Source organism: Lampris incognitus, chromosome 11 (assembly GCF_029633865.1).
Source record: "Lampris incognitus isolate fLamInc1 chromosome 11, fLamInc1.hap2, whole genome shotgun sequence".
Lineage (NCBI taxonomy): Eukaryota > Metazoa > Chordata > Actinopteri > Lampriformes > Lampridae > Lampris > Lampris incognitus.
This window is the reverse complement of record NC_079221.1, coordinates 260961-279348: the sequence shown is the minus strand read 5'-3', so window position 1 is coordinate 279348 and position 18388 is coordinate 260961. Positions and strand designations below refer to the sequence as shown.

Below are 18388 nucleotides of genomic sequence, written 5' to 3'. Positions count from 1 at the left end.
GACCTCTGCGACTGATAGAGTGAGCACCTGGTTTTCTGGGTGGCTGGGGATTTTTGTGGCTGGGTCAGGATTGTCCTTGTCGAAACGGGCATAGAAATGATTTAGCTTGTCTGGCAGGGAGGCATCATGGACAGTGGGACCACGATTAGAGCTTTTGTCGTCTGTGATAGACTGAATGCCTTGCCACATTCGCCGAGGATCAGAGTTATTGTGAAAGTGGTCCTCTATTCGTAGGGAATATTTATGTTTGGCTGTTCTGATGCCCTTTTTGAGGTTGGATCTGGCTGCGCTGTAGGCCTCAGTTACCTGACTTGAACGCTGCATCCCGGACTTTCAGCAGCTGCCGGACCTCACTGGTCATCCAGGGTTTCTGGTTTGGAAAGGTGCGGACTGATTTTTTTGTTGTGACACTCTCAGTGCAAAAGTTAATGTAGGCTAGTATGGCAGATGTCTGTTCATTAATGTCTATATGGGAGCCATGGGTAGCTGAATGTGCAAAAATACTCCAGTCTGTGTTTTCAAAACAGTCCTGGAGTTCAGAGACTGCTCCTTCTGGCCGGACAGTGATTGTCTTTACTGCTGGCTTGACACGTTTTATTAGGTGTATGTAGGCTGGGACCAGGAACAGGCAGAGGTGGTCAGAATGCCCCAGATGAGGGCATGGAGTAGCTTTGTATGAGTCCTTAATGTTTGTATAGAGATGGTCCAGGGTGTTTTGTCCCCTAGTGGGGCAGGAGACATGCTGATGGAATTTGGGCAATACAGCCCTGAGGTTAGCCTGATTAAAGTCACCACCTATGATAAAGGCATTGTCCGGGTGTTTGGTCTGCAGTCTGCTGATGGCACATTGTAGCTGCTTCAGTGCTACCTTAGCATTAGCATGTGGGGGGATGTATACAGCGGTGATGGTAATGGACGTTAGCTCCCTGGGCAGGTAGAAAGGCCTGCACTGAATCATAAGAAGCTCTAGATCAGCAGAGCAATGCCTTTCAACGATCTTTATATTGTTGCACCAAGAGTTACTGACATAAATACTCAAACCTCCTCCGCGGATCTTGCCGGAGTCCGCTGTCCTGTCGGCATGGAAGGTTGTGCGGCCCGCTAGCTCGACTGCCAAGTCGGCTATGTTGCTGTTGAGCCAAGTCTCTGTAAACATCAGCAGACAGCAGTTCTGCAGCCTTTCCGAGAGGACAGCCTGAGTCTTATCTCGTCCATTTTGTTAGCTAACGATCGGACATTAGCCATGAAGATGCTGGGGAGGGACACTTTGAAGGGAACGCTACTTAGCTTAGCATGTAGCCCGCCACGTTTCCCCCTCCTTTGTTTACGTTGCCGAAGGGGGCAGCGTTTCCACTGCGAGGCCGGTGAGCGGATAATATTGATGGGGAAGTTGTCCGTGATGGTGGAGGGAAGTGAGTAATCCGTTCTGAGGTTTAAAAGTTCCTGACGGTTGTAGAAGAGCGCATGACCTACACTTGTAAGTAAACTTAAAACTAATGTATAAATAACAAAGAAAACACAACACTGAACAGGGAACCACAGTACCCGCTGCGTCCAGCACGCCGCCATCTTGGATGTTAATTCTCCTCTTGATTTTAAGAGGTAATGGACGGATATAGGGAAGTGAAAGAGGGGGGAAGTGAGGGTTTAGGGTTCTAGAGAAGCACAGGTGATACAGGGATGAAAGGATAAAAGAATGGTATGAATTCTTTGTCAGGATGCTATGCTCATTATGGTCCCTGTGGGCCTGGGGCGGGTACAGATCCTACTGCTGCAGCCTGCTGCTAGGTGACAGGCTATGAGTGAGTGTTATTACTGTGCAGTGTTTTCCTACAGCATGCCATGACAGCGTGACAAAATGGAAAAATGCATGTATTGCAGTAGGACTAAACAGAAATTTCTTTTTACGTACAGTACCCAAATAATTTGGATAAATTCCAGATTTAATAAGAGACTCATTATCTGAAATTCATCATTCAGTATCTGTAAGATTTTTACAGTCTGAACCCTTTTGATTGTAGTATTTTGTCAATGACAAAGCAATGAAATGGCAGTAGGTGTGGAGCCTAAATCTGCTATATCTCCCATCCATTACTACTGCAAAAAAGGAATAAAAATAAAGAAGAATAACAGCAATAATCACATCAATTGGACTGTTTATAATGACATTTTAAAGTTTTTATGGCTTTAATGGACTACTGTATTAGCCTGTCCAAACAGGTGGGTTTGGTTTTAGGTAAAAGAGTAATTTTATTCTCTTCAGGTCTGATTGTGTGTTTCTTTGACCCAGCAATGTAAGGTGTGCAGTGAGTCAGAGAAATCTTGTGGCCCCATCGGGCCCCAAGACGGCCCTGGTGTGGAAGGATCTGACTTTGTCCTCTACGTCAGTGGGGTCACCACAGAGCGCTGTGGACAGGAGAATATTGTAGCCTATGCAGCTTACTGCCAGCTAGAAGCAGAGCTTGATAGGTAAGCACACACACATATACCAGCTGTCTTCACACACACTCACACGTATCAGAATCATAATACTTTATTCATCCCCGAGGGGAAATTGGGTATAATGCTTTTATTTACACTAAGAGTAGCATAACCCCCAGTATCAGTGTTCTTCACCGCTTTCTCATCTCTGACAAATAATCAGAAGTAGGACATTTTTGGGGGGGTCTGTGCTACAAACTGACAAGAAACAAAGAGTGTTTTTTTAGGCTATCAGACTGTCTCTGATCAATGGAGGAGGTAAAATGTCACTACTAAAGTACTTGGATACCTTTTCACTTGGGACTGCATGCCTATGGCACAGTTCAACCAGCAGTGGTGCAATGTTGGCACATTTGTTATAGAAAATGCAGACATTTTCATTTTTGTACGGAAATGTTAGATTTCATCTCGGACAGATGTCTTTTATTGAATACCTCTTTCCCACCAGGCCTGTAGCAGGCTATGCCAACCTGTGCCCTGCAATGATCTCCTCCCAACCTCACGAGTTTGAGGGCATGCTCTCCACTGTCAAACACGAGATCATTCATGCTCTGGTTTGTACAACTATCAAATGATATGATTCTCTTTTAGAGCTAATGCAGCCAGGTATAATCCATAGCTCCTTCCTATTCAATGATCTTTTGTGACTCCAAGCAGCAATAAAATGTGTACTTACAATGAACATTCACCATCTGGCCTTTACTTAATTACTTGATAGAAAAACAATCCAAATATGCCATTATAGCACATTTGGCCATATATCATCTTATGAATAAACAATTAGGGGGCATTTTCAAACTGCATTACATACTAGTTTCTGATCCTGGGCCCAGGATCTAATCTAAATCTCAGACCCAAAATTCTAGAGTGTGTATGAATGTTATTGTATCATTAACTCTTTAGTACAGCCATTAGACACTTATGCAAGCGTAAGTTTAAAAATAACTCTTTATATCATACATAGAGAAGATATAATGTAATATAATATATAATATAATTAAATACTCTTTATGCCATCTGGGTAAAGCTCATGAGTTTACACGAGTCAAATTTAAGTGTCATCGGAAATAATTACAACTGAATTATAATTTGATATAACAGGAGATTTCAGGTTTTGTTTTTTTTGCTGTCAGTGTGACAGTCAGATAATCTCTATTTAGGGAATGATATTTGATGCTGTATAAAATAGTGAAATCTCCAGAAATCTTTGTAATAAGTGGCACTGGACTGGGGGAACATGTTGTTTTCTGTCCTATCAGTCTGCCTTGGACAGCTGTCACCTTCTGACCAAGATACAAAGCAGGAGCTCTTAAACTAGAATAAGATCATAAACCTAACACCCCTTAACCGTTTTTCATCAATAACAAAGATTAAAAAAAGATAGTTTTTGTCATTTGAGTCATGAAGATATTGCTTTTTGTAACTTTGTGGCAGAGCATGACAGTAAAGACCACCTGATCGCTAAAAGTGAACCCTGCTTCTGTTCTTGTTCTGAACACTAGGGCTTCTCAGCAGGGCTATTTGCCTTCTACCATGATGATGATGGAAAACCTCTGACCCCTCGATTCGCCAGTGGCCTGCCTGCCTTCAATGACAGGTGAGTTTAGTTTGACATTCGAGCATCCCGCAGGACTGAGTGACTCATGTTGTATGTCCAGGAAAGTATAGAACAGTCTCTGCAACCTGCAGCAGGTAATAGCTCTCATGTTGTTTTAGTCCGCAACCTGTATATATGTGTATCTAACTTTTCTGTATGTCGTCTTGTATGCATGTGTGTCTGTGGCCCCCAGCCTGGGTCTGTACCAATGGAGCGAATCAGTGATCAGGAGAGTTAGCAGACTGTGGGACATTAGAGGAGGGCTGATGGTCCGACACCAAGTCCACATTCTGGTCACTCCCAGGGTTGTGGTAAGGGATGATGTGTGTGTGTTCATGTGAAGGGGGTAGTGTATGCAATTTGAAATAAGATATCAACTAAGATATCAACATATGAAAAAAAAATCTGATTGATTCAGCATCAGCTTCAACCTGATCTGCTCCTCACAGTAGTAATAATACAGTATTACTTTGGATTCACTTGGGGAAAACATTTGTTGTGTACATATGCATTGCAGGAGGAGGCACGGAGACATTTTAACTGTCCAATCCTGGAGGGCATGGAACTGGAGAACCAGGGAGGGATGGGCACTGAACTCAACCACTGGGAGAAAAGACTGCTAGAGGTAGCAGCACCTGCCACTGTGTGTGTGTGTGTGTGTGTGTGTGTCTGTCTGTCTGTCCGTCTCTGTCTGTCTCTCTCTCTTATTCTAAGGGTGCAAGGAACAGGTGTTTTAGTGTTTGTGCGGGTGAGGGCTTTTTTATAATTTGTGAGCACATAAATAACTCAGCCAATGGAGGAGAAGAAGACACTATGAAGGTAGGAACAGCTGTGTGTTTGTATATATTTTAGATGCTTGTAAGGCATTTGTCCCATTGTGGTGGAGAAAGGTTGAAGGCAGGTCCTTCAACCAAAAATGGTGTGTAATCCCTGTGTATAATCCTCCATAAAAAGGTGATGTCAGGCTTCCAATAAAAAGAGTAATTTATCTGTTTGTCCATCTTTTCTTCTGCCTGTGCTGCTTTTTCGAATCTTGTCAAAATGTCAGAACGAGGCAATGACCGGCTCCCACACCCAGAATCGTGTGTTTTCTCGCCTGACTCTGGCCATCATGGAGGACAGCGGATGGTACCGCGCCAACTACAGCCTGGCCCAAAGGTTGGACTGGGGCCGAGGGCTTGGCTGCGATTTTGTCATGAAGAGCTGCAAGTTCTGGATGGACAGACAGAGGCAGAGGTGTGTCCATCACTTTAAATGGCAGTAACACACTACCCTGTAATATCAAGAAAGCAACAATTATAACCTCTGCTTTGATGAGACTATTATTAATAAGAGTAGTTGTAGTTTTGGCTGGAGAGACAAAGGCAGAGATGAAGCCTGAATGGGAATGTCACTGTTATGCTTCCATTATATTTAAGTTATTTTGCCAGTACTTTTATCCATAGTGACAAATGAGTGTGGTAGGTCAACAGTAGATTGAACTTCGCTTAATCCACGGCATTACAAGCAAACAATATAAAGGAGGTCAAGGGTCATTGCCACAGCACACAAAACATACATGTGACCCCAGAGTCACTGAAGAGAGACATGATGTGGAAAGAGAATAAGAGACTCTATGGGAGCTGACACCAGAGGTAGAAGGAATATTCTAGCTATCCCGTTGTTGGGCAGAAAATGATTTCATACATTTTCTCATCACAGAGTATTTAAAAACTTTAGTTTTCTTTTCATCTTATTGTCTGTCCTGTTGAATTGTTTTAATGCACTTGCTCAGTTTTGTTTTTTACACTTTAGCCATAAAAGGGGTGACTTGTATAGATTTGCTATATGTCTGTGACACAGATTTGTATCATAGCCCAGCTAATTTATAACTTGAGTCTCCCATTACTAGTGTCACTATCGGTGATCTACCGTCTGCGTGCTTATAATAATTGCACCTGGTATGACTTGCACACTTCGCTATCATATAGCTGCTATTCAGTGCTCTAAGATGCCTGTAGGTTGACACTTAAATATATCTGCTATTTTCTGACTCTCTTGTAAATTGCTTTGGATAAAAATGCCTTCTAATTGAGATATTGTACATGCAAATGGGTGACAGCAATCCCATTGGGTAATGAATTGAAGGTTTGCAGGTTCCTAAAAACTTGGTCTGGAAAACTTGGGAAGAGTGAATTAGTGCAAGTGCAGTTAAACTATTTTGTTACCCCCTTATACCCACATGGTAATTATTAATTGTAATCACAGTATCTAACAAAATAATTTGAATTGTTTTGGCCATAATGTTGCAACCTGGTGCTGTTGTGATTTTTGATGTGGCAGGCACCATGCGGTGATTCCTTACTGTGACACAGTGAGAGCTTCTCCTCTCCAGTTGACCTGCCGTCAAGACCAGCTGGCTGTGGCTGTCTGTAACCTCCAAAAATATCCCCAGGACCTTCCCCAGGAGTACCAGGTACACATATTGAGCTTATAAATGTTATATTCATGACATTAATCTGCTATGTCAATGATGATACATCAGTGTTTGGTTTGAAATAGAACTCCCAGCCTTCGTATTTCTTGATCAATATGTGTCTGTATGTCTATCTCACTCACTCACTCTCTCACCCACTCACTCACTCACCCACCCACTCTCACTCACTCACACACCCACTCACTCACTCACCCACCCACAATCCCACTCACCCATTCATCCACGCACTCACCCGCCCACACACTCACTCACTCACTCACTCATCCACTCACTCACACACACCCACTTACCCACTCTCTCTCACTCACTCACTCACTCACTCACTCACTCACTCACTCACTCACTCACTCACTCATCCACTCACTCACTCACCCACTCACTCACTCACTCACTCACTCACTCACTCACTCACTCACTCACTCACCCAACCTCAGTATTTTGACCAGATCCCAGATGTAGCTGCGGCTCAACTTTCATCCTACGGTGGCGCTGTGGAGATTTCTGACTACTGTCCTTTCAGCCAGGAGTTCAGCTGGCACTTCAGTGGAGAGTACCAGAGAAACTCCTATTGCAGAGTATCTGAAAACCAGCCAGGTACTACTGCTACTACTGTTAGTATTACTAGCACCTTTCTGGACAGTACCAGAGTTTCTTATAATCGGCTAGATTGTACTGCTGCAACTACAATCATCACCACTACTACTGTTGTCTACTGTTAATTTTGCTATTACTGTGGTGAATGCAGTTGCTGCCTCAGTGTGAAGACCAGAGAAACCATTACTGCATAGATTTTGAAAACTAACCAGGAAAAGACAATTTTACCATTACTCGTGCCGCTGCAATTATTAGTTTAATTAATCGTCCCATCATAGAAGATTGCCTGAGATAGACATATACATTTCTTTATAATACTACTAGTACTGTTATTAACATCTATTATCATTACTAATATAACCAGATTCTCAGTGAGAAGCACCCACCATGAAGTCATGTATACCATGAAGTACACGTGAATCAGCGTGTGTCCGGTTGATGCTTTAAACTATTACAATAACGCTTCTATGAACACCAGTTACCACAAGTCTCTATATCTGTACAGACTGGTGGAGGAATTATGGAGCAGAGGAGTATGGACAAAACTCTGTGTGTCTGTACCAGAAATCAGCTTTCATTATGGAGCAATGCACCAGGAAAATGACCTATCCTGACTGGGGCTCTGGCTGTTACAAGGTTAGCTTGAGAAAGTGATATCTTTATCAAAGGAGACCTATCTTCGAAGGCTGAATAACAGTTCATGACATAATTCATCAAATTACAGACAAAAAAAACAACAACAACAATTGAACTCAGATGCATCAATAGCATTTGAAATCAAGTGTAAGCCTAGAGACATTGGCACACATGCATGTTCACATTTGCAAGCACACACAAACAGACACACTTAAAGTTCTGAGAAATTACAGGTTTTAAGGGCCTGGTAATTTGTGTGTGTGTGTCTGTATTATTATTATTATTTTTAAATCCTTCCAGGTGTCCTGCTCAACTCAGGGCCTGACTGTGTACGTTCAGGATCGTTTGTTCCACTGCATTCGTAAAGGCCAGCTGCTGAGCATCAGTGTTAGAGTCAATGATTGGGTTTACAATGGTGTCCTGATCTGTCCAGCCTGCACTGACTTCTGTGACGATTGTCCACTCCCGCACCAGCTCCTGCCTCTCAACACCTCCAGGAGCATTCCTATTGGTCAGTACCACTGCTTTATTGTTTTTGTCTTTACATTTTAGGGCATTTTTATGGCAAGCTTCATTTTCTGTTTGATGAATTGCAAGCAGTCAATACTAGGGGAGAGCAGAAGTCAGATTTTACAGGCAAAATTTTACTTCCGTTTTGTCTATTTGTTTGAGAGGGGTGATTCTCTTCTCAGTATGTAGTAGTTGACATTCTAAGCCAATGTGGTCAACTTTCTGGCTTTCTTGGCATTTCAGCCTTTATTGATAGGACAGTCGAGGGACAAAAACAGGGAAGCGAGTACATGTAAGCACATGTAAAGTTATAAATTAAAATTCATAATATTATGATCTGGCTTTATGTCTAAGAGTAACGTATGTGAATGTACAGTGGATATAAAATAAAAAGTCTGCGCAACCCAATTAAAATGGCAGATTTTTTTGATTTAAAAAAAATAAGACCAACATAAATCATGTCAGAACTTTTTCCACCCTTAATGAGAAATTGCAACCTATAAAAGTAAATTGGAAAGACTTCCGGTAAGATGGCGACTTGAATAGCAGCACAACTTTCTGCCTCTCGCAAGTTGGCTAAAATAAATCCTCTAAAACCCTAAACTCGACGCAAAAAAGGTGAGAAATGAGAAGAGGAGGTAATTCGAGTAAAGGTAGCCGTACAATCCAAAAGGGTAACGCAACAGATACACAGGGAGCGAAGAAACAGTCGGAGCAAGGTAATAGCAAACACGAGGTAGAAGACGCTACAATGGCGGCGGACACAGCTGAGACATTGCGTGCTGGATTAGCAGCTATCGCTAAAGAGATAAAAGAATTCAAACAAGAGCTACGAGGTGACTTTGCCAGACTCAAAGATGAGGTGAAAAGGGAAGTGAAGGAAGAGATTGCTTGCTTCCGAGAAGAAATGATACAGAAGTTTGCAGAGAGCAACGGCGAAATACAGGCGCAGAAAGCACACATGATTGAGGCCCAGAAGCGCGTAGCTGAGCTAGAGGAACGGCAGGCGGACTCGACAGAACTGCTGATGGACATGTCGACCCAAACGCGCCAGATGCAAGAAAAAATAATGGACCTGGAAGGGAGGTCAAGGAGGAACAATATTCGAATCTTTGGTGTTCCAGAGGAAACGGAGGGAGGCTCCGTTACCCAGTACGTGGAACAATTCTTGAATACTCAACTTGACTTAGAAGAAGGGATGAATCTCCAGATACAAAGAGCGCACAGAGCCCTCGCTCAAAAACCCCCTCCGACAGCTCCCCCCAGGTCAATAGTGGTGAACTTTCAACAGTTGGATATAAAAGAAATGATTCTCAAGAAAGCATGGAAAAAGAATTAAGATAGAGATAGGGGACAAACGTATTTACTTTGATCACGATTACGCAGCTGAGGTGGTCCGGAAACGAAAATCATATCTGGACATTAAGAAAGTGCTCAAGGGTAAAGGAATTCGTTTCCAGACACCCCTCGCCAAAATAAGGATCCACTGGAACAACGGAACGAAGACATACGACAATGCCAGGGAAGCTGCGATGGACATGAAGACGAGAGGCTGCGACATCGAGATACCAGACGATAACACGGCAACCACGGCCACAGAGCAGGTTGAGGCGACTGGGATGCGAGCAGGGTGGCAACGAGTCCAAGACGCGAAAGGAGGACGTGAAGCTGTACAGCGAGCGAAAGAGAAGCTCCAGGCCTATCGGAGAAAGTAGGATTGGTATCGTTCTGACTGAGTTGAGCTCCATTACAAAAGGCTTTTTCATCACATGCCACGGAGAGAGGTAGGCTATACGGTTGCCAAACGTTGGACATACCTAGACAAGGCTGTAGGCCTATCCCATTTGATGGGCAAAATGTCAAGTCTAGAGTGGGGCCCTTTCTGAAAAGGATTTCCCCTTCACCTACCAACGGGGACTTGGGGTGGTTAGGCCCCTTTAGTTGGAAGTTATTTTTGTTGTTGATTAATGTGTTTTATATTTGTAGTTTTTTTGTTTGGAGCTCTGTGGGAATATATGGAAAAAGAGTATCATTATGTCTAGATGGTTCACACTACTAAAATAATGTCGCTGAATGTTAATGGTCTAAATATGTTAAAGAAGAGGGAAAAGGTTACGATTAAGCTAAAAAAGGAGGATGTACAAATCATATTCCTCCAAGAGACCCATTTAACACAGATAGAGCATGGGAAACTTAAGAAATATGGGTACAGACATTCATATTATAGCTCCTACAAGGAAGGGCGCTGGAGAGGTGTTGCAATTTTAACATCAAACAAAACTCAATTCGATTATGATAGGGAGATTGGAGACAAGGAGGGAAGATATATTATAGTGAAGGGGAGGTTAGAGAACAAACCAGTGACATTGGTAAATATATACGCCCCACCTGAAAGTGATAAAAGATTTTTTAAATCTTTGTTTGATGAGATAGCAAACGAGTCAGAGGGGGTCTTAATTTGTGGGGGAGATTTGAATGTCGTTTTGAATCACAAAATGGATACGACCAGTATCAAAAGGACTAAAACACAGGTCACTCGATTTGTAAATATATCACTGGAAGAGATGGGGATGGATGATGTGTGGGGACAATTACACCCTCAGGAAAAAGACTATACACATTACTCAGCTGTACATAAAGTTCATTCAAGGATAGACTATTTCCTTATGAGCAAAGACGATATTTACAGAGTAAAGGAGTGTGGGATTGGAGGGGCGGATATCTCAGATCACAATCCAGTATATTTAGAAATTAATTTGAATTGTAGAAAGCGAAATACGGTTTGGAGGTTTAATGTGGGTCTACTGAATAGTGAGCAGAGTAAGATTATGTTAAAGACGGATATTCGGACATATCTAGAAGAAAACAGCAATGGGGAAGTAGACCCAACAATATTTTGGGATGCCATGAAGGCGGTCATCAGGGGAAAGTTAATAGCGCATTCAGCATTGATCAAAAAGGCAAGATCAATTATATCCAGAAAGAATACGGACAGGTTAAGAGAAATGGAGAGGGAATACCAGACTGCGGGAAACCCCGTGGTGTTGGAGCAAATCAAATCGGCTAAGTCAGACATTAATAAAGAACTGTTAGATGAAATTGAGAAAAAAAGCTTGTTTCTCAAACAAAGATATTATGAAACAGGCCCGCGCGCAACTAAACTGTTGGCAAAATGTATTCGCAAACAGCAAGCAGTTGGCCATATACATAAGATCAGAGACCCCCATTCAAATGAGTTAACGAATATACCAGAAAGCATAGAGGACATATTTTTGGGATATTATAAAGAGCTATATTCACAACCCACACCTGCACCCGAAGCGGAAATTAATACCTTTTTGAATTCATTAGATTTACCCTCAATTGGACGGCTCCAAAATGACAAATTAACAGCTGACATCAAGATGGAAGAGGTGATAGATGCAATAAATTCTTTGAAAAACAATAGAAGCCCGGGCAGCGATGGATACCCCTGCAGAATGGTACGAAGTGTTTAGGGAACAGCTGGCACCGTTACTTCTGAGATCCTTCAATTGGACACTTCACAATAATAAGATACCACCATCATGGTCAGAGGCAATAATCACAGTCATTCCAAAACCGGGAAAGGATAAAGAATATTGTGGGAACTACAGACCTATTTCATTATTAAATGTAGATTATAAAATATATACGACAATTATCTCCAAATGGTTAAACCCATTCATAGGTGATTTGATAGATGAAGATCAAACAGGATTCATGAGAGAAAGACAAACGCATGATAATATCAGAAGGACATTGCATATATTTGATCAAGCGAGTAAGAGAAAACAAGCTACACTATTAGTAAGTTTAGATACAGAAAAAGCATTCGATCGGGTGTCTTGGAATTTTTTGTATGCAGTATTGGAACGACTAGGGTTCGGCAATAAGTCAATACAGTGCATCAAAACATTATATCAACAACCTAATGCTCGGATTAAAATAAACGGGAGTTTAACGAACAAGTTCAGTTTGCAGAGGTCGACAAGACAAGGATGCTGTTTGTCTCCGACACTGTTCGCGTTATTCATTGAGCCTTTAGCGGAGGCCATTCGCCGAAATGAAGGAATTAATGGAGTGACAGTGAATGGCACTGTCCACAAGGTGGGGCTACTTGCTGATGATGTCATAGCCTATCTTGAGCAACCACATACATCACTCCCTCAACTAATGAAGCTACTAGAACTATATGGTCATTTATCTGGATATAAAATTAACATCTCAAAAACACAGGTGCTAGTTCTCAATTATGCTCCAACCACAAAATTCAAGGGAAAATTTGACTTTAATTGGAATCTAAACAAAATCAAATATTTGGGAATTTACATTACCAAGGAATTGTCTAAATTACATAAAGCAAATTACGGCAAGATCAACGATGTGATGCAAAAGGATATTGATAGATGGTCCACTCTGCCACTTGACTTCAGCTCAAGAATTGAGACAGTTAGAATGAATATTCTACCAAGGCTTCTTTACCTATTCCAATTGTTGCCTGTAGAGGTGACTCAAGCTCAATTTGATAGGTGGGATAGGACAATATCTAGATTTATTTGGGGAGGGAAGAAGCCCGGAGTAAGGTATAAAACTCTCCAACTCTCAAAGGAAAAGGGAGGTATGGGTTTACCAAATCTAAAAGAATATTTCAAAGCTGCCCAGCTGAGATATGCTGTTGACTGGTGTAGGCAAGATTACATGGCCAAGTGGAAAGTCATGGAAAGGGAATATGGTGGGTACCCTATTCAGAATATTTTAAGGGATAAAGAAGTATACAAGAAAACAAAAACCCACATGGATTCAGTCACATTATTTACACTGGAGTTATGGTTTAAATTGATTAAAATCAACAAATTACAAGATGAGATACAGTTATTGAGATGGGTAGCATATGATAGAGACTTTACTCCAGCGAGGCATGATACAGTTTTTAAACTGTGGGTTAACTGGGGAATCACAGCATGGTGCACTCTAGAGGAAAAAGGGGAGATGGAGAGTTTTCAGGGTATGAAAGACAAGTTTGATTTGGAGAATCATGACTTCTTTAGATATTTACAATTAAGGGATTATTACAACAAACGTATCAGGAGAGGACCCTCCATGGAGGTGAACAGTGTGATTCAAATTATAATTAACGCATATAAAGGGAGAAAATCTAGGACTATATCTGTACTATATCAAGCTCTCACAACTAATAAACACTCAACTACATATATAAAAGAAAAATGGGAATTAGAATTTGGCACAGAAATTACAGAGGAGGACTGGCAGAATATGTGGAAAGTTCATCAATCCTCCACTAGTTCGCGGATATGGAGGGAATTCTCCTGGAAAAATCTGATACGTTTTTTTATTACACCAAAAATCAAAAATAGATACTCCAGCACCAAACTGTCATGCTGGAGGAAATGTGGAATAGAGAATGTAGACCACTCGCATATATTTTGGAAATGTAATAAGCTAGCGATGTTTTGGGAGATGGTTCATGATGTAATACAAAAGGTACTTGGATATGACTTCCCTAAGTGCTATATGACCCTCTATTTCTGTAATTTTAAAAACGACGATATAGGGCCAAGTGATAGATGTTTGGTTAGATACTGCTGATTGCTGCTAAGAAGGCAATCACAAGAAAATAGTGCCAGGTGGACGCCCCCACACAAGGACAATGGATGGAAATAGTGGAGGACATTCATACAATGGAAAAACTGACTCATCGATTGAGACTTACAGTACCTCGGATGGAAGACCAGTGGAAGAAATGGACATGGTTTAAGGAGCAAACACGCGACAACATAATTCATGACAACACTTAAGACTGGAAAGTTAGACCCACAGGAAGCTCTTGTAGTTCATTTTTTTGTGTGTGTGTTTTTTTTTTGTTTTGTTTTGAGTTGCCCTGTTGGGCTTGTGTGCAAGTAAATGTAGATAATTCAGTGTTTACTTCTGAATACGGATGCCATGTTTGTATTGACCTAAAAACTTCAATAAAAACTAAAGTGAAAAAAAAAAGTAAATTGGAAAAACAATCCAACATTTTGGGGGAAAAAAATACAAAACACAATAACCTAGTTGTATGAGTGTGCACAACCTTTATAATTGGGGATGTGGCTGTGTTACAAATTAACCAGTCACATCCACTACTGATGTTAAATAGTAGTTAGTATACACCTGCCGTCAATTAAAGTGACTGATTAACTGTAAATAAAGTTACATTGATCCTGAAGTGGGATTTTCCTGACATCTTCTTGGTTGCATCCAACTACAAAAGCCTTGGTCCACAAAGGGCATACAAAGCATGAACTGGAGCTCATTGTTGAAAGGTATTGATCAGGAGAGGGGTATAAAAGAATTTCCAAGGCATTAGATATGCGATGGAACACAGTGGAGAAAATATAGCACAACAGGGACATTACCAAGAATGCCCCTTTAAAACTGATGAGAAGACAAGGTGAAATTGGTCAGGGAGGCTGCCAAGAGACCTACAGCAACATTAAAGGAGCTGCAGGTTTTTTTCTGGCAAGTACTAGTTGCTGCTCCCTATATTTGACAACAATCTCTCATGTTCCTCATGTCTGAACCATGCATGGGGTTGGGTGGCAAGACAGAAGCCCTTTCACATGAACAAAAACGGCAAAGCTTGGCTAAATTTAGCAAAAAATCTACACCCAGTCTCCCAAAACCATGTGGAAAAATGGGTTCTGGTTTGAAGACACCAAGGTGGAACTTTTTGGCCATAATTTCAAAAGGTGTTTTTGGCAGAAACAACACCGCACATCACCAAAAGAACACCATACCCACAGTGAAGCATGGGGGTGGCAGCATCCTGCTTTGGGGCTACTTTTCTTCAGCTGGAACTGGGGCTTTAGTCAAGTTGGAGGGAATTATGAACAGCACCAGTCGATTTTGGTGCAAAGATAGAAAGATGAAGATAAAGAGGAATTTTACCTTTCAGCATGACAATGACCCAAAGCATTACAGCCAAATCAAGGAAGCAATTTCACATTAAAGGTGGAAAAAGTTCTGACAGGATTTATGTTGGTTTAATTTTTGTACATTACAAAAAACTGCCGTTTTAACAGGAGTGTGTAGACTTTTTATATCCACTGTAGTTCTGACAGCAGTACTGTACTCATCTCAATCAATTTGTGTAGTGTCAAGCAGGTGAAAAGGAGTGTAGTATTGTGATGCCAAATTTTACTGTTGGGCCATCATGTGGTGACATAGGCCCTAATAAAGATAAAGGTGCACAACCAAAAATTAAGCTAGAGATAGTCACATCACATCCTATGTAGTGGTAAAGAGCATTTAAAATAGTGAAAACAGCCGGTTAACTTGGAGATTTACCAGCTACTATGTCCATTTCACAGAAAGGATATGTGGTATAAGGTAGTTAAAGGGGTTAAGGAGTGAGTAACTGTACACCTTGCACCTGAGGCCTTCTTGTTTTGTCTGTTGTTAGATCCCTGCTCCAGTTCCCCAGGCCTTGCTGTCACTCTGTGGCCTCTGCTTCTCAACCTGCTCTCCCTTGTGGCCGGCGGACTGCTGTGTCTGTACTGATAATACACACAAACACATGCAGAGGTAGTGTGGACCCACACAGGAGAAGGTGAAGACAACTACAGACAAAGTTGTTTTGCTGACTGTCCTTTACAACTCAAAGATTAGGATGCTCTTTGGCCGATCTTGGATGTCGCCTCACTTCCTTTCTTTTTTCTCTCTCTACAGTTTGTCTTTTCCTTCATTCTTCTTCTTTTTCATGCGTTTCCTCTTTTTCTTCCCAATATCTTTCTTTCTGTCCGTCTCATTTACTCCATCACTCCCTGTACCTTATTCTCCTTCTCTTCTTTAATTCACTCTTTCTTCTCTCTCTTCCCTCTCTCCTTCTTCACCCTCCTGCACTGTTTCCTTCCTGCTTTCCTCCATTCCAGCTTCACACTCATTGGTTTCACTCCTTCCTTCCTTATGACCTCACTGGCTCCACTCTGTCTTCCTTTCATCCACCCTTTCATCTATCGTTCATCGCTTTACCGTTCAGAGATTTTCCTAGTCTCACCACTGTCAGGGATTTTGATGCTAAAAGCCCTTCATTCAATTCAATGCAGTAGAACACCTGTGGTCAACCATCACGTATGAACCATATATTTTACAGTCTATGATGGACTGATCTGTGATTGATGGCCCACCAGACATTCCCTGGCTACTGTCATAAACTCAATGCACATAACTCTGCTTTCTGGGGGAAATGGAGCATTGCTGTCATTGGGAGCTATGTTAAATGAGTGGTATAACTGGTGACACTAAAATCCACGATGGATGGTTTACGTAAGCACCTAAAATTCTGCATTCTTAAATGACTCCTTGTGGGGCAAAATGTACTTTTCCACCTGCTCTCTTCTGAACAGTGTGGTGAAAGCGGATAGTCCACCACAGAGCTACATCTGTTAGGGCACAATGGCTAGAAGAGCCAAACCAAATACACACTATGATGAACGAAAAAGAATCACTGTAGGACGGAGCTGTGACATCAGGTGGAGGCAAAGGATTGTGACAACACACAAGGTACCATCACCTCCTTGTTCAGACATGTGACTTTCTGCAACTTATGTTTATAGACTGTTTAAGAAAATGTAAACAGTCTGTTATTTGTACTTCTAAGCCAAGACAGTGCTGTTCTCCCCGCCCCCCCCAAATGAGATTGAGGTCTGCGAGAAGTGAGGAGGGGTGTATCTGAGGGGAGGGAGGGGGTGATGTGGGAAGTGAATGCCATCTTTCTTATAAACAAAAAGATATGCCTCAGTTATTGACTATTCTGCCCTACAAAAGGCAAACAACAGTAGCCATGATTTTGCCCTGTTAAAGGTCAAAGGTCAATGCTAGAGTTTAGAATTATCATCAACTGATAATATACCCATAATGTGCAGTCCTTTTCTGTACCAACAGATTAGCTTTGAAGTCGTTCTCTTCTCAGTTTCATCAATCGGGCAGTTACTGTTCTTGGCCTTGTAGGACAGAATAGACTTTTAGGGTTTGGGGACATCTGGGAAGAAGACACTTAATTTTCCCATCATGCCCCCTCTGAAAAAGATTTGAACACATGTGCTTGTACGCACCGCAGATAGTAGGAAGAGGAAGGATAAGCCATAAACATGGCCTCCCTTCAAGGGGGACCGAGGAGGCACCAGCTAGCTGTCAATCATCACCAGCTGTTAAGTTTTCTTGCTAGCTGCCAATCAAAACTTGAACAAGCCATACTTTGTTGTTGATGATAAGAACTGGCAGTGATGTTGGTAATGATCGTAATGGTTACGTTGGTGGTTATGTTGAGGAATATCCTAAAATTGGTGGCCTTCCCTCTTTATGTCCCCTCCTCCTCCTGCTCCCCCTCCAGGAGCCATAGAACGGGCTACACCGGTACCCACATTCGCTGGAGCACAAGGATCCCCTTCTTTCTGTTGAAAGCCATTGGGGTTATAGCCTCTTGATTTTCAAAGGGATTACCATGATGTCAGTGCTACGGGGGTTTTAGGCCGGCAGGCTTTTTTAGGAAAGTCTGACTGAAGTCTTAATTTGAGGATGAATTGGGGAAATGGAACAGCTCAGGCAGCATTCCAACGGTGCTTAACACTGATTACTTTAAACTGTAGTTGAGGTTTATGATTTAAAGACATTTTTAGCAACACTTAATTAGAAAATGATGTATTTCAGATAAATGTTTTGTTAATAATTTTTTATGATACAGCACACAGATTGTTGTGCTCCCAATATGAGATGAGTTAAAAGCGTTGCTGCGAGCTAGTAGTGAAACATCTGCAATTTATGATTATTTTGAGTCCCGTCTGCGAAAGCATTAAAGTTTCACATCAAGTTTGTTTCAATTTGTAAAACGGGTTTTTATTGATGTTTCACTGCCCGTTGCTGGGACAAAACTGACAAGACAGCACACATACACTGATGAGCCAAAACATTAAGACCACCTACCTAATATGCTTTTGGTCCTCCGTGTGCCACCAAAACAGTGCCAAACCACCAAGGGATGGACTCTACAAGAGCCCTGAAGATGTCCTGTGGCA

The 18388-nt window shown here is 41.8% G+C and overlaps 1 protein-coding gene across 1 annotated transcript in view; it reads left to right on the top strand.

Moving 5' to 3' along the window:
- lmln (leishmanolysin-like (metallopeptidase M8 family)) overlaps positions 1 to 18181 on the top strand; it is a 32068-nt gene extending 13887 nt beyond the window's left edge. Inside the window, exons 6-16 of the mRNA XM_056289543.1 lie at positions 2291 to 2469; positions 2930 to 3035; positions 3984 to 4078; positions 4272 to 4389; positions 4596 to 4703; positions 5127 to 5314; positions 6401 to 6533; positions 6989 to 7148; positions 7654 to 7784; positions 8085 to 8295; positions 15778 to 18181. Coding sequence (XP_056145518.1) covers positions 2291 to 2469; positions 2930 to 3035; positions 3984 to 4078; positions 4272 to 4389; positions 4596 to 4703; positions 5127 to 5314; positions 6401 to 6533; positions 6989 to 7148; positions 7654 to 7784; positions 8085 to 8295; positions 15778 to 15875 — 1527 coding nt within the window. The 3' untranslated portion in view covers positions 15876 to 18181. The remainder of the gene's footprint in view (positions 1 to 2290; positions 2470 to 2929; positions 3036 to 3983; positions 4079 to 4271; positions 4390 to 4595; positions 4704 to 5126; positions 5315 to 6400; positions 6534 to 6988; positions 7149 to 7653; positions 7785 to 8084; positions 8296 to 15777) is intronic.
- The last annotated feature ends 207 nt before the right edge of the window (positions 18182 to 18388 follow it).